The sequence below is a fragment of the Symphalangus syndactylus genome, chromosome 24 (assembly GCF_028878055.3).
Source record: "Symphalangus syndactylus isolate Jambi chromosome 24, NHGRI_mSymSyn1-v2.1_pri, whole genome shotgun sequence".
Taxonomy (NCBI): domain Eukaryota; kingdom Metazoa; phylum Chordata; class Mammalia; order Primates; family Hylobatidae; genus Symphalangus; species Symphalangus syndactylus.
Genome location: NC_072446.2, coordinates 70,042,897 through 70,058,597, shown reverse-complemented (window position 1 = coordinate 70,058,597; position 15,701 = coordinate 70,042,897). Strand labels below are relative to the sequence as shown.

Sequence of the window (15,701 nt, the reverse complement as noted above, 5' to 3'; positions counted from 1 at the left end):
GTAGATGGATATACAGACAAAAAGAAAAGTTTGAGAGAACAGCAAGTCCCATATTCTCCGGCTGCACTTTTAACTTTTAAAGCTATCACTGTCTTTTCCATTTTCCCTGACCAACCATTTAGTTCTCTCTCGTTAGCAGGAGTCTTTTCCTCAGCTAGGTTGAGGAGACACAAACAGACCTCGTCATGCACACATCTCAGCACAACCACACACATGAATATAGTCTCAAACACACGGTTTTAGATTTGATAGTGTGTGGGGGGAGATGCGGAGCAGGCTGAGGCACTCGAAGCGGGACCTCCCGCCTCCCCCACCGTCTCAGATCTGCACTACTCCCCTCGCCCGTCCATTCTTCGGCCCGCCTTTCCCCCGCCCCCGCTCCAGACCCTGCACCCACCAGCCGACCGGACTGGCGTCAATTTCCGCCCATCTGCGTCGCCGCCTGGGGGTGCTGCTTCGTGACGTCAGGGCTGAGCTCGGGGGCGCCCGCTCCCGGCTGCCCGCCCCTCCCGGCCCTGCGGCCCCCGCCTGCCCTTTAAAAGAGCCGGGCTTGCGCCAGCCGCGCCACACCGCGGGGACCAGGAGGCACGCTGGCTTCCCGGGGCCGCTCCATCGCGCCTTCCTCCTGCGCCTCGCTTCTGCGGTCCGGCCGCCATCTTTCTCTGCGCACAGGGGCCGGCGAGCGGGGCCATGCAGCCAGCGCTGCTTCTCAGCCTCCTGGGAGCCGTGGGGCTGGCGGGTGAGTGGGCGCGGCGGGCCGGTCAGCACCGCGGACAGCGCCGGCCTCGCTCTTCCCCGCCGCTCCCGCAGCCAGGCTGGCGGATCCCGGGAGAGAGGGAGGGTTGAGGGGAAGGTTTATCTCTCGCTTCGTTCCTTCTCCTCCCTGGGTGTTTTCCTTCAGCTCCTCCCACCCATTTGACTTGGAAAAAGCTAGAGGGCTTCCTAGCCCAGCCAGGGGAGCCTCAGTCTTTCTGTGTCTGAGTTTTCCTCTAGATAGGAAGGAAGAAAACGTGCCATACCTCCAAGGAAACCCCACATTTTGTATTCGCTTCTAAGATGTCACACTCTCTCTGCCCGTCTAGAGAGATTCTGTTGTCTGATTCTGTATCTGTTTGGCTTTTTAAAGCCAGGAGACTACAGAGAGGCAGGAATACATGTATGATGCTATTTAGTGCCTGCATAATTTCCCTTATTATTGTTACTGTCATGTAAGTATGATGAGATAAAAGTGAGTCCCACATATATATAAGATATATCCCTTTTCTTAACATGTCCATATATAATGTGTGTGTATGTGTGCTCATGTATGTACAAGTTTAATATAATATGTTCCTCTATTTTGTATTTCCATCTCTAGGGACAGGTAATTTCTAATTTCACACTCAAAGGAATTATGTTTTTTTTTAACTTGTGAAAGCCTCAGCAGTCCTGAGAACATGTGCCCCTCATTTTTTAGTTATGAATGGAAACCGCAGTATTTTGACTTCTGTACTCCAGGAAAATCTTAGAGTACAAAATAACCACAAAAGTACCTTTGGAGTAGTAAAAAAAAAAAAGTTTTAGCCAATTTAGGAGGATTGAATTTTAAGTAGTAGATATTTGACTGTTTCCCTTTTTGTAGGGAAGATTGTAGGATTAATCTTTCAAACTACCCTGAATCTCAAACAAATGATCTCTGAAGATCTGAAGTGTGTGTGTGTGTGCGCGCGTGTGTGTGTGTGTGTTGAAGTCGAGTCACCTATGGGTATTGAGATATTGAGACTATTGAGAAGTAAGTATACTAGCACCAAATTAAACTACAGGTTTTCTTCAGCTGTTTTAATGATTTAGAAAATCGTTCATATCTGAGATTGAGACTCCTACCTAGAATTGAGATACTGCCATCCATGAATATGAAGCTTTTATTGGCAGCAATTACTAGATCCAAAAGGTAGAAACAAAATGAAAGCCAGTCGTAATTAATTTTACTGTAAGCTATATACATTTCAGAATTTGCTAAAATTCTTGTCATTCTCACACATTGCCAATAAATGTTCTCAATTTCGTTAAAGAAAATCAAATGAATATTTATAATTATTTCTGGTCAAAATACTTTCAGAAAAGAATTGCTTTGCTTAGGAGGCTGTAGACCACAAAAACAGTGACATTTGTGGGAATGATTTAACTATTGTGGTACAATACTTACAGATCTCTTATGTAACAGAATATTTTAAATAAAAGTTTATATTTTAATAGCAGCTAAAATGACATAATCTTTTAAAAAATTGAGCTATAATTTGTATATCATATAATCCACCCTTTTAAAGTATATAACTCAGTGGTTTTTGGAATATTCGCAGATTGTGCAACTATTACCACTATCAAATTTCAGAACATTTTCATCACCCCAGAAAGATACCACAAACCCATTAGCAAGCACCTCTCCATTCCCACCTCCCCACAGCCTCTGGCAATGAGACATGTTGGCCTTCAAGTAGAGCTGTTAATTTGCAAAATTACAGGGCTGGGGGAAGCCTCAAGAAACCATCTAGCTCATTCACTTATCCTTAAGAACTTCTGAAAGATATGCCCAATCTTCTATGGAAGCTATCGTGCACTCTAAAAATTAATATAAGGGAAGTAGTAAAATGATATCCATATTATTCTAGGTAAAACGGTTTCTTTATCTTTTTTTTCTTTTCTTTTCTTTTTTTTTTTTTTTTTTTTTTGAGACAGAGTCTTGCTCTGTTGGCCAGGCTGGAGTGTGGTGGTGCAATCTCAGCTCACTGCAACCTCCATCTCCCGGGCTCAAGCAATTCTCCTGCTTCAGGCTCCTGAGTAGCTGGGATTACAGGTGTGTGTCACCACGCCCAGCTAATTTTTTTGTATATTTATTAGAGATGGGGTTTCACTATGTTGGCCAGGCTGGTCTCGAACTCCTGACCTCAGGTAATCCACCAGCCTCGGACTCCCAAAGTGTTGGGATTACAGGCATGAGCCACTGCACCCAGCCGGGAAAATGGTTTCTAAATTCAGAAGAGCTTGTTTTAACTTATTTTACAGCTATATTTTCAATCTGATATCAAACCTTAATAGTATTAGATATTAATACATCAGAAGTTACTCTCAGATTTACCACATTATTTGATAATTTTTCTACCATTTGATTGCTTTACTTTTAACACGAGCATTAGGTTTTCTTTTTTTTCTTATATCCCTACAGACAGACAGCATTAGGTTTTCTGTTGTGCCACCTGAATCTTACTGTATACAAAAGTAAGTTGGACTACTTTAAGGATGACAACATGCCTTTGGCTATTACCTTGTTGTCACAAATTTTACTGGAAAAATACAGAAGCACCTAGATGTCTCACCGAGGTGTATAATGTATGTTCAAAAGCAGACCCTAGTTTTTTTTCCCATCAAAAAGATCTGAAGAGCCTCAGTGAGAGAAACGATGGTTTCATAAATACAAACCTAAGCTACAAGTTGTCTAGAGTAATAAAAGAAAAATCTTTCTCTGCCCCCAAATCTGGTAACTATTAATACTTTGGCAATAACAGTAGTTAATAAAAACATCTATTTTACATTTGTAAAAAAAGGGAAAGTATTAGCAAGAAACTGCATTATCAAGAAGGTTTAGTAAAGCTGGATTTTTTAAAAGCCATCTGATTTATTAGGGGAGTTATTCTCTCACAGTCATTTATTTGCAGAGGGTATTACAGATTTCCGGTGGAAAGAGAAAGTGCTGAAATGGGTGTGTTCTCAAATAGCCATTTGGAGGATGAAAGAACAGTTGAGTATATTGGACCTTGGGTACCAAAAGTGGGCCAACTGGATCCTGCCTGATGAGCATTTCAGGTAGAACTTGGGGTCTTCATAGCTTGTTAGCTACTTCTTGAATATTTTTTAATGATTCTAATAGGCTGCATAACTTTGGGCTTCTTGAAACAATTGAAGTGAGCCCAGATCATGCTTTGAAAAGAAAAATTTAGTAAAGTAAGTAAATGAATAGGTGTTTTATTTCCAGGTTGAGCCCCATGATATGTAATTGATAGGGGGTGGGGAATGTTTAAAGAGGCTTAGAGCAAAGCATTTTGCAAGGAAAGGTCGGATTGCTGCATTTGAATGGCTTTCATGTCTGATGTCTGAGAACTTGCCCCAGCTAGCTCTACTCTCTTCTCAGGGACTTAGAATAATTTTCTGCACTAGCTTCTCCTGCTCAGTTGCCTGCTACAGGGAATGCCAGGAGAACTGTAGAGATGGATTATATGTAAATGCTTTGGGCTGTTCTAATGGAAAGGGCTTAGAACAAAGTCAAAGTGAAAAAAAAATTAAAGCAGCTTTGAGAGAGAAAAAAATGGCACTGAAAAATTAAAATTACCTGAAGCATTTTCTGAGAAGACAAAGCAACTTCAAACACTGTTTTAAGATAGACAGAATCCCATGAAATTTTATTGAAATAAATTAAAATTTTTCTTTTAAAATATTCTTATAAACCAATGGTTAAACACCAATTTGCATATAATATTATGGACTTGATGCTGTACTAGGAGGGTTAGATATCTGCCGTGTTCTTTCCATGGTTGCAAACAGTGTGGAGAAAGAGAAACACAATGTTGATACAGATGCATAAACGAGCTTGTTCAGGCAAAGGCCTTGTGGGTAAAAAAATGAGGTAATTAATTATGGAAGACATCCATAACCATGTTTTTATCAAGGAAGTAAGTTTTGGGAGGATATACTTTTGGAAACAGAGATAGGGAGAGAGAGCCACAGATCTTTACCTATTTGGGGTAGGCAGAGAAGGATCAAGGAGGGCATTCTTGTTTTATTAGACTTAGTTTGGTTTAAACTTTTTTTTTTATTTTTGAGACAGAGTCTGGCCCTGTCACCCAGGCTGGAGTACAGCGGCACGATCTTGGCTCACTGCAACCTCCGCCTCCTGGGTTCAAGCAATTCTCCTGCCTCAGCCTCCTGAGTAGCTGGTGCATGGCACCACGCCTGGCTAATTTTTTGTAGTTTTAGTAGAGATGGGGTTTCGCCGTGTTAGCCAGGATGGTCTCGATCTCCTGACCTCGTGATCCACTGGCCTTGGCCTCCCAAAGTGCTGGGATTACAGGCATGAGCCACCGCACCCAGCCCTAGCTTAAACTTTTAATTGAAATAAAATATATAGAAAATTGAACAGATCATGAGTATATAGCTTAATAAGCACACCTATGTAACCAGCACTGAGATTAAAAAACGGGACATTTCCGGTTGCCCAGAAGTCCCCTCCTTGTCTGTGGTCTAGATTTGATTTATACCGGATCTAAAATAGCATTTGTTTCCAAATATATTTAAGACATTACCAGGGGAAAAACAACAACTAATGTGGGGTGATTTTGTCAGTTTGGGGTCACACAGCTTTCAAAAACCAACTCAAGTCATTTTCCATTCTTTTTCTCCTTCAAAGCTGTCAATTCCATGCCAGTGGATAACAGGAACCACAATGAAGAAATGGTAAGTTGCAATGTCAGTCTTAGAATCTAGACTTGTATCTAGACCCTAGATTCTCCCAGTTCCTATTATACCAAACCAAACACATGCACGACATAATCTTACAAAGCCAGGTTTTCATTGCTGACAGAATGTGAGCAAGGGATGCCCCTCCTGCACTGAGCTCCTATCTCCTGTCAGGATGGTTTAGCACCCCTGAGGATAGCTGTGCCATTGGTTCAGAGATGGATGTTTATTTCCCTTCTCCAGATAATCCCAACTCAGTGCCTTCTTGCATTGTTCTGTGTAGAAGTTTGGAAGATTTCATTCTGTTCCCGTAAATCTGTATCTCCGCCCTAAGAATACTGCATCAGCGCAGGTCACGTAGTCAAGTCTTCCTTGACAGCAGCTCTGGGTTGAGTAGTCTGTCATCCAGTGACACCAGCTTCTCCAACCTGCTTTTGGGTTTTCCCCCAGGTGACTCGCTGCATCATTGAGGTCCTCTCAAATGCCTTGTCGAAGTCCAGCGCTCCACCCATCACCCCTGGGTGCCGCCAAGTCCTGAAGACGAGTAAGTGTCCCACACTGCAGGCAGATCTTTGTCGCTGCAGTGATCCTTGATCCTACTCCCTCCATATCACCTTCTACTTTATCTACAAATGACCTGGGGGCATAATGCACTAGGAAGAGTATTGATTGACTAGCCCAGTATCTGGGAGACAGAAGATATGACTCCTAGTTCCTGCTTTACCACTTTGCAGCTGTGTGACTATAGGAAAGACCCTTTGCCCCTCTCTTCCTCAAAGTAAAATGAAGGAGTTGAACTTAGTGATAGTCTTTCAGATGTCTATCTGTTCTTAAATTCCTTAGTTCCATACTTTGGATTTTTAGAACAGGACTTCATTTGAGTGGAGGGGATTTGGGAAATGCTGGTTTGTGATTAGATGAGGAGGGGGGTTATAGCAGTGTTGGAAGATGACAGAGGGGAATTTAAAAATCATTCTTTTCTTTGCCTTTTGCTCTTCTGACAGTGAGAATCAGGAAGCTGATCAGCAAGAAACTTAGAAAGGTGACTTAAAATTCTGGCCTATTTACACAACAAATTAGCTAAGATATTTTAATGCACAGCTTACTAGAATAGAAGGTACCACCAAATAGTACCAGGAGTTCCAGGCCTGAGAACTGGAAGGGTTTCAGGTAGAGGCAGTGCATTCCAGTGAGGCAGACTAATGGCTTTCTGAGTCCAGCCTGTGAAGTGTTCTCAATATGAAACCATTTCTGCTGAAAATAAAATTTGAACAGTAATATAAGCAGTACCCATTGGAAATTGACATTATGAGGTCAATTTTACAAGACTGCAGTCACTGTTATGCATGAAGCCAAACTGATTCAAACAAATCAAGAAAACACTGCCCTCTTCAACACTGTCCTCTGCTTTTAAACTTTAAGTCAGGGTGGGAACAGTAGATTTTATCTTATTTTTTCACCTTTAAAAATCTTTCAGGTGGGCGTGGTGGCTCACGCCTGTAATCCCAGCACTTTGGGAGGCCGAGGCAGGTGGATCACCTGAGGTTAGGAGTTTGAGACCAGCCTGGCCAACATGGCGAAGCCCTGTCTCTACTAAAAATAAAAAATAAAAAAATAAAAAATTAGCCAGGCATGGTGGCAGGCGCCTGTAATCCCACTACTCAGGAGGCTGAGACAGGAGAATCGCTTGAACTTGGGAGGCAGAGATTGCGGTGAGCCAAGATCGCACCATTGCACTCCAGCCTAGGCAACAAGAGTAAGACTCCATCTAAAAAAAAAAAATCTCTCATTGCCACCAGCCTGGCCAACATGGTGAAACCCCATCTCTACTGAAAATACAACAACTAGCCAGGTGTGGTGGCAGGCGCCTGTAATCCCAGCTACTCGGGAGGCTGAGGCAGGAGAATCGCTAGAACCTGGGAAGCAGAGGTTGCAGTGAACTGAGATTGCGGCATTGCACTCCAGCCTGGGTGCAGCCTGGGTGGCAGAGTGAGGCCCCGTTAAAAAAAAAAAAACAAACAAAAAAAAACACAAAAACACCTCTCACTGCCAGACAAGACTTTCTTGCAATAGCTATACATGAGCCCTCATGCATGAAATGGTAAAAAGCAAATAGTGATTGGCCAAAAGAGTAACCTGAGTCCAGGCGCAGTGGCTCACACCTGTAATCCCAGCACTTTGGGAGGGAGATCACAAGGTCAGGAGATCAAGACCATCCTGTCTAACACAGTGAAACCCCATCTCTACTAAAAATACAAAAAATTAGCCGGGCGTGGTGACACACGCCTGTAGTCCCAGCTACTCGGGAGGCTGAGGCAGGAGAATCGCTTGAGCCCAGGAGGTGGAGGTTGTGGGGGCCTGAGCCTTTAGGGACCCTAGAAACAGTGGATGGAAGCTTTCCTACCATTTCCAGCCCACATACCTCTGAGTTTCTTTCCAACTTTTTTCCAGCAGTTACAAGAAGTGAGTAAGAGCAGAGTGGGTCACTAGGCAGAGAGTAAAGGCTGCTCCTTTTGGCAAACCCATCCTGGTATCTCCCTATCCCTTCCTTTGTTTACTAGACCAATGCAAAAGTGAGGGGTCTGTCCCATCAGCTCACCAAAGAACCACAATTGCTTAGGAAAAGTTGCCTATGCCTGCCTGCCAAGATCTCAGTCCTTAGATTATGGCATAGTAACTCTAGCCTCTGCTCCAGCCCTGATTATGCACTGAGGTCTTTTGATGTCTGTTGAGAGAGACGTAGGGAAACTGGGAAAAATCAAATGTATCTAAGGATCCTGGAGATGTTATACCCAGAGAGTGACAGAATGCTGAGATGGCAAAGGTTTAAGAGCTGTTCTGTGGTTGAGCCTTAAACACCAGCCAGGGCTAGACAGACAAATAACACAAAGGAGTAAGGCAGGACAGGAAGTGACTCACAGACTGGAGGGCACATGCCTTTTCTGAGAGGTAGCAGATAATTCTCAGCTCTAATCCCGTTATGGAGAAATACAGACTATGCTGTCAAATCTTGGGATTTTTCAAAAGAAGTTAAAATTTTGATTTTTAAAAGACATCTCCTGGTATTTTCGTATCGCCTCTGAATTCAAATGTACTAAAACTGCTGTTTAGGTCAAACGGAATTTACCTCTGAGGCGCCAGTTTGCAACTTTTGTCCTATTCTAGTTCTCTCTCTCTCGTTGGCATGCCCTAAAATGATCAGAAGACTGGTGGAGCTTTTGCCCAACTGGTTGGATGAATGCCTTTATACAGCTCTGTCCACCCCACGCCCATCTCCACTCCCGCTCCTACTTGCATGTCTCGGAGTCAGCATATACTCACTGAGCAAATGAGTATTTGGGGAGTAGGACAGAATCATTGTTTTATGGATTTAAGAGACCTCAGGGAAGACGTAGTCTAATTTCTTGACAGGTACAGGAATCTCTTTGACTAGGGTTGATCTGGTCATCCTTACAGCATGACAGATGCATTTCCCTGTTTTCGCTTGAAAGTAAGCGTGAGCTTCACACCTTGATTTTACAGATTGACAGTGAGTGTGTGCTGCTAATCACAGCCCTCTTCCAGGCCCACCTGCGGGGGCTTAAAGCTAAATTTAGTAGGAAGAGCTAAGCCTCAGGCACATGCTGCTCAGGCAGTACATATTTAATTGGGAAAAAAATAAAAATACTTCTGTTCCTGACACTTAAGACTCACAAACCAGTAGGCAGTAGGAAAGGGACCACAGTGACTCGGCCCCTGGAGGCTGAGATCTTGTCTGATCAGCTCTATTTCAACCAACTCTCAGAATGATATCAGTATCTGTCTGTCTTAGCTCGGGCTGCTGTATCAAATACCATAGATTGGATGGCTTGAACAACTAACTATTTTTCACAGTTGCAGCGGTTGGAAGTCCAAGATCAGAGTGTCTGATGAGGGCCCACTTCCTGGCTTGTAGATGGCTGCCTTCTGTCACTGTATCCTCATCTGGTGGAGACAGAAATCATCTCTTTCTCATATCTCCTTTCTTAGGGCACTAATTACCTTGATGACCTAATTACCTCTCAGAGGCCCCCACCTCCACATGCTATCACATTGAGGATTAGAGCTTCAACATTTTGGAATCACACAAACGTTTAGTCAATAGCACTGCCCAGAGCCATCATGCTTCCCTGTGCCCATCTGGCTAGCCATGCCCCAATGCCATACACACCACTACTGGCTTTTAAGAGGCAAAGAGACTGGTGACAGATGTACCTTCCCTCAGATGTCTGGAAAAGGCCAGGGACATTTTCATTGCCTCGTAAACATGAGAATATTATTATCATGCCAGACTGGGCTTTAAACAGAGAGGTACAGAGAGTCCACTATTTCTTGGACATTTTTACAAAATAAATAATTTTTTTCCATTTTGCAAATATCATTTCAAAATAACTTATCAGTGCCACCCAATAGAAATATAATGTGAGCCACAAACATAATTTCAAATTTTATAGTAACCACGTTTAAAAAGTAAAAAGAGACAGGTGGAAATTAATTTCAATAATATATTTTATTTTTATCCAATTTTTTTCTGACATATAATTTTATATATCTGATCTATTTGAAATATATATTATCCAATACATCCAAAATATTATTTCAACATATAATGATATAAAAATTGTTGAGATTATTTCACATTATTCTTTATTCTCAGAAGTCTGATGTGTATCTTACATACATAGCATGTCTCAGATCAGACCAGCCACATTTCAAGTGCTCGACAGCACTTGGGCTTATGGTGCCTGCAGTGTAGACCCGGAGCCGTCAGTGGCCTTGGCTTCAGGCATTTATCTGAACTCTGTGACATGGGTTGAAATCCAAGCCCTCCCAGCTAACAACTGAGACAGTGCTAACTGCCTAGCTCCTTTCATGGGGTGCCCTTGAGTTAAGGAGGACTTAGTAAAGGAGCTATTGATATTTGGAAAAGATGGACGAGAACAGCATTCAATTAAAATACCAGTTATACCATGTACTCTGACTCAGGAAACACAAAGATAACTCACTATGCTGAAGTTTGTCCCCAACATCAGAGAACATGTTGGGTGGATGGAACCTGAGTGAAAAAAGAAATGGCCCTTTCCACTGATGTGCAGTTTTCTCAGGCAAGAAACATACACCCTTATCACCAGCTACTAAGTTATAGATCACATACTGCTAGGTTGAGTCTACAGTTGATTGGATAATAAAAGTCTGATATAAACTAATAATTTCAAATGTTTAAATCGTCCTTTGAATCTTGATATTTCTTATTTTGGCTAGTTAACTATCTAGCTGGATTATTGCTAGAGCTGTTCACATATGCTAACTTTTTAACTCCTACTTGAAGAAAATATGGAAAGAATGGTCTTGGATATACCGTGCTGAGTCTCAATGTCTGCAAAAAGAAGAGGTTGGACTGGATTAGATGAATTCTAAGATGATTTCTGCTTCTAAATTCTAATATTTCATAAATCTAGATCTCGATTTCAGTTTGATCATTGGTAGTACCAATGAGAGCAGCTGGCTGGGTATTATGAAGACATAAAAATATAGACAGTTTGTTACTAGATTTAAACACAGTCAAGGAGCTTTCATAGCATTTACTTTCAAAAGGAATCTGAGTATATTCTTCATTAACTTAAATAATTATCCAAGCAATTTTCAGTGTCGTCAGGATTTGTAGTGATTACTGAGGCTGTGCCTGTCGAGCCACAAGTGGTTCTGAAGTTATACCTACTCTTCGTTTTCATTATAGGTAGAAAAGATGTCAAAGAGAAAGAGGCAACTGAAAATGAAAACACAAAGTTTGAAGTAAGATTGTTAAGAGACCCAGCTGATGCCTCGGAAGCCCACGGGTCCTCCAGCAGGGAGGAGGCAGGAGGCCCAGGGGAGGAGGACGTCCAAGGCCCAACAAAGGCAGACACAGAGAAATGGGCAGAGGGAGGCGGGCACAGCCGAGAGCGAGCAGATGAGCCCCAGCTGAGCCTCTATCCCTCCGACAGCCAAGTCTCCGAAGAAGCGAAGACACGCCATTCTGAGAAGAGCGAGAGGGAGGAGGAGGAGGAGGAGGGAGAGAACTATCAAAAAGGGGAGCGAGGGGAAGATGGCAGTGAAGAGAAACACCTTGCAGAGCCAGGAGAGACGCAAAACGCTTTTCTCAATGAAAGAAACCAGGCTTCAGCTATAAAAAAAGAGGAGTTAGTGGCCAGATCTGAAACACATGCTGCCGGGCACTCGCAGGAGAAGACGCATAGCCAGGAGAAGAGTAGCCAGGAGAGTGGAGAGGAGGCAGGGAGCCGGGAGAATCACCCCCAGGAGTCTAAAGGCCAACCCCGAAGCCAGGAAGAATCTGAGGAAGGTGAGGAAGATGCCACCTCTGAGGTGGACAAACGACGCATGAGGCCCAGACACCACCACGGGAGGAGCAGGCCCGACAGGTCCTCTCAAGGAGGGAGTCTTCCCTCTGAGGAAAAGGGACACCCCCAGGAGGAATCTGAGGAGTCAAACGTCGGCATGGCCAGTTTAGGGGAAAAGAGGGACCACCATTCAACCCACTACAGGGCTTCAGAGGAAGAACCCGAATATGGAGAAGAAATAAAGGGTTATCTAGGCATCCAGGCCCCTGAGGACCTGGAGGGGGAGCGCTATAGGGGCAGAGGAAGTGAGGAATACAGGGCTCCAAGACCTCAGAGTGAGGAGAGTTGGGATGAAGAGGACAAGAGAAACTACCCCAGTTTAGAGCTTGATAAGTTGGCACATGGATATGATGAAGAAAGTGAGGAAGAGAGAGGCCTTGAGCCGGGAAAGGGACGCCATCACAGAGGCAGGGGAGGGGATCCACGTGCCTATTTCATGTCTGACGCCAGAGAAGAGAAAAGGTTCTTGGGTGAAGGACACCACCGTGTCCAAGAAAACCAGATGGACAAGGCAAGGAGGCATCCACAAGGTGCGTGGAAAGAGCTGGACAGAAATTATCTCAACTATGGTGAGGAAGGAGCCCAAGGGAAGTGGCAGCAGCAGGGAGACCTGCAGGACACTAAAGAAAACAGGGAGGAAGCTAGGTTTCAAGATAAACAATATGGCTCCCATCACACAGATGAAAAGAGGAAGAGATTAGGGGAACTGTTCAACCCATACTATGACCCTCTCCAGTGGAAGAGCAGCCATTTTGAAAGAAGAGACAACATGGATGACAATTTTCTCGAGGGTGAAGAGGAAAATGAGCTGCCCTTGAATGAGAAGAATTTCTTCCCAGAATACAACTATGACTGGTGGGAGAAAAAGCCCTTCTCTGAGGATGTGAACTGGGGGTATGAGAAGAGAAACCTCGACAGGGTCACCAAGCTGGACCTGAAAAGGCAGTATGACAGGGTGGCCCAACTGGACCAGCTCCTTCACTACAGGAAGAAGTCAGATGAGTTTCCAGACTTCTATGATTCTGAGGAGCCGGTGAGCACCCGCCAGGAGGCAGAAAATGAAAAGGACAGGGCTGACCAGACAGTCCTGACAGAGGACGAGGTATGGTTTGGGGCTTCTGTTTAAAAGTACTTACTCTGGTCAATGTTAGCACATTATGTTCAAGACTATCCGATATTAACGGGGAGAAATTGGTGGGAATTAATCACTATGAAAATGGTGCCCTAGTAACGGAGTGGAGGCCACCTTGGGGGTTGGTTTCCACCTACCTCTAGCCGTCATCCACATCGTTGTCCACCTCACTCGGTTGCATTGCTTCTCAACCTTGTCTGCACACTGGTGTCACCTGCAGAGCGTGAAAAATTACTATGTTAGAGATTCCGTCTACTTAGTGCCTAGGGTGCTGCCTGATCGTCAGAATATTTTAAAGCTTCCAGATGGTTGCAGTGTTCAGCCAAAGTTGACAACTACTGTTCTGTTATCTTCCCCTTGGACATCTGATTGTTCATCACTCTCTCCCTGAGGTAGGGAGAACAGGTGATAGAGAAGTTTACTTGCTTGACTATTTCGTTTGCTGTCTTTATTATTTCACGCCCTACTGCCGTCAGAAATTTGTATCTGGGAGAGAACACTATTGGAGCTGAACCTACCCAAACAATGTTTTTTTCCTAATATTGATTATGTAGGTTGGTGCTTCTCAAAGTTGAATGTACATCAGGATCATGAGGGATTCCTAGCCCCCAGAGTTCCTCATTTAGTAGGTCCCAAGTGAGACCCCAATATCTGCATTTCTGACAAGTTCCTGGCTGATGCCATTGGTCAGGGGACCACACTTTGAGAGTTACTGACGTAGGTTGACTAATGCAGCTTCTAACATGCCTAAAATTCCCCTTTCCACTCATACTGCATCAAACTGCAGCAAAAGAAATTGGTTCGGGACCTCATGCCTCCACTTTTCTGTATTTTCCAGAAAAAAGAACTCGAAAACTTGGCTGCAATGGATTTGGAACTACAGAAGATAGCTGAGAAATTCAGCCAAAGGGGCTGACTGTCATTGGAGCAGTGGGCACTGTTAAGAAGCAGCCATCACATGATCTGTTTTTCACCACTTCACTGAAAGACACCATTTATCTACCCAAGGGCAGAAAGTAGAACTTACTATTCATTAAATGTTTGACACAATTGGAAATGTCTTTAATTCCTGTCAGAATGCTATTGAAAATGTGAATTGCATGACTTGTAGCATATTCTTTTCTGCAAAATACACATATTAACATGCTTGTGGCAATGACTGTGCTACTGTCTTTGGAAAAATGTTTGTCTCAGTTGGAAATAATAAAAGATTCACCTGAGACCAAAAGCTTCATTGTTCTCAGCTGCTTTTGGGCAAAGAGAGAGGCGTGTGACTTTTCAAATCTATTCTTTGAAGTAAATTGCAAAAGATGACCCTAGGATTTGTTGGGTTTTGGATGCATAATAGAATAAAAAAGCAAACCTTTTGAAGTAATTTGCAAGATATAAAGAGAAATAGATTAGAAAAAGACATCTACTCCCCCATGCTGAGAGAGATTACAGGGGCTTGAAGAACCTGTTTCAAAAACAATCATAAGATATTACTTTAAAAATTCCTTAATCTAAAGAGCTCTAGAAGTAGCCAGCCAAAGTTCATTTTTCTGGGCTGAGAAGAAAGCTTGGGTAATGGGAAGAATTCCAGGGTGGGAGTGAAAACATCTGGCCTGTCCAGACAGATCCCTGGCCCCTCAGATCTTGTCGGATTTCTACTCAAGAAGATAGAAGCAGCCAGGTGTGCTGGCCTACACTTATAATCCTAGCACTTTGGGAGGCTGAGGCAGGCAGATCACGAGGTCAGGAGTTTGAGACCAGCCTGGCCAACATGGTGAAACCCCATCTCTAATAAAGATACAAAAAAAAAAAAAAAAAAAAAGCTGGGCGTGGTGGCGGGTACCTGTAATCCCAGCTACTTGGGTTGCAGTGAGCGCAGATCAGGCATTGCACTCCAGCCTGGGTGACAGGGCGAGACTCTCTCAGAAAATAAAAAGATAGAGGCTAGGCATGGTGGCTCATACTTGTAATCTGAGCACTTTGGGAGGCCAAGGCAGGTGGTTTGCTTGAGCTCAGGAGTTCGAGACCAGCCTGGGCAACATGGCGAAACCCCGTCTCTACAAAAAATTTAAAAATTAGCCAGGCGTGGTGTTGTGCGCCTATAGTCCCTCCCTACTCAGGAGGCCGAGGCAGGAGGATCACTTGAGCCCTGGAAGTTGAGGCTGCAGTGAGCTGAGATCGTGCCACTGCACTCCAGCCTAGGCGACGGAGTAAGGTCCTGTCTCGAAAAGAAAAGAAAAGATAGAGCTCTTACTCTGCGGACTCTGTTACTAAGTAGCTCTGACTTTGGGCAAGTTACTTTTCCTCTCTGAACCTTAAGATCATCAATAAAATAAGACATTTGTCTCATTGAGTTGTTACAAGGATGATAGAGTTGATACAAAACAGAGCAGTGCCTGGTATATATCAATGGCGTAGGAAATGTTAGCTGCTGCTGTAATCATTCCTGCAGCTTCTTAGGGCAATACAGTTGGACAATTCCCTTTCTCCCTTTTTTTTACCTGTCATTTAATTCCTCACCCTTGGTGGCTTCTACTTGGTTGATTTCTACTGGTTTGACAGTTTTGGTAAAGAGTTATTCTCTGGAAGGTGGTGCAGAGGAGAATAAGACCTTCTCTTTACTCTCTGAAGGTTGGATAATTAAGTCTATGAAATAAACTGACAGTAGGCAGATG

At 43.6% G+C, this 15,701-nt stretch overlaps 1 protein-coding gene across 1 annotated transcript; it reads left to right on the top strand.

Moving 5' to 3' along the window:
• The first annotated feature begins 442 nt into the window (after positions 1-442).
• CHGB (chromogranin B) lies at positions 443-14,263 on the top strand. Its single transcript, XM_055265588.2, has 5 exons — positions 443-739; positions 5,438-5,484; positions 5,938-6,031; positions 11,243-13,005; positions 13,874-14,263. Exons 1-5 carry the CDS (start codon positions 691-693, stop codon positions 13,949-13,951), a joined length of 2,031 nt encoding a protein of 676 aa, XP_055121563.2. The 5' UTR covers positions 443-690; the 3' UTR covers positions 13,952-14,263.
• The last annotated feature ends 1,438 nt before the right edge of the window (positions 14,264-15,701 follow it).

Coding starts and splice junctions, on each gene's coding strand:
- CHGB (XM_055265588.2), top strand. CDS start 691: ATGCAGCCAGCGCTGCTTCTCAGCCTCCTGGGAGCCGTGGGGCTGGCG. Junction 740..5,437: donor GGGAGCCGTGGGGCTGGCGG/GTGAGTGGGCGC, acceptor TCTCCTTCAAAG/CTGTCAATTCCATGCCAGTG. Junction 5,485..5,937: donor GGAACCACAATGAAGAAATG/GTAAGTTGCAAT, acceptor GTTTTCCCCCAG/GTGACTCGCTGCATCATTGA.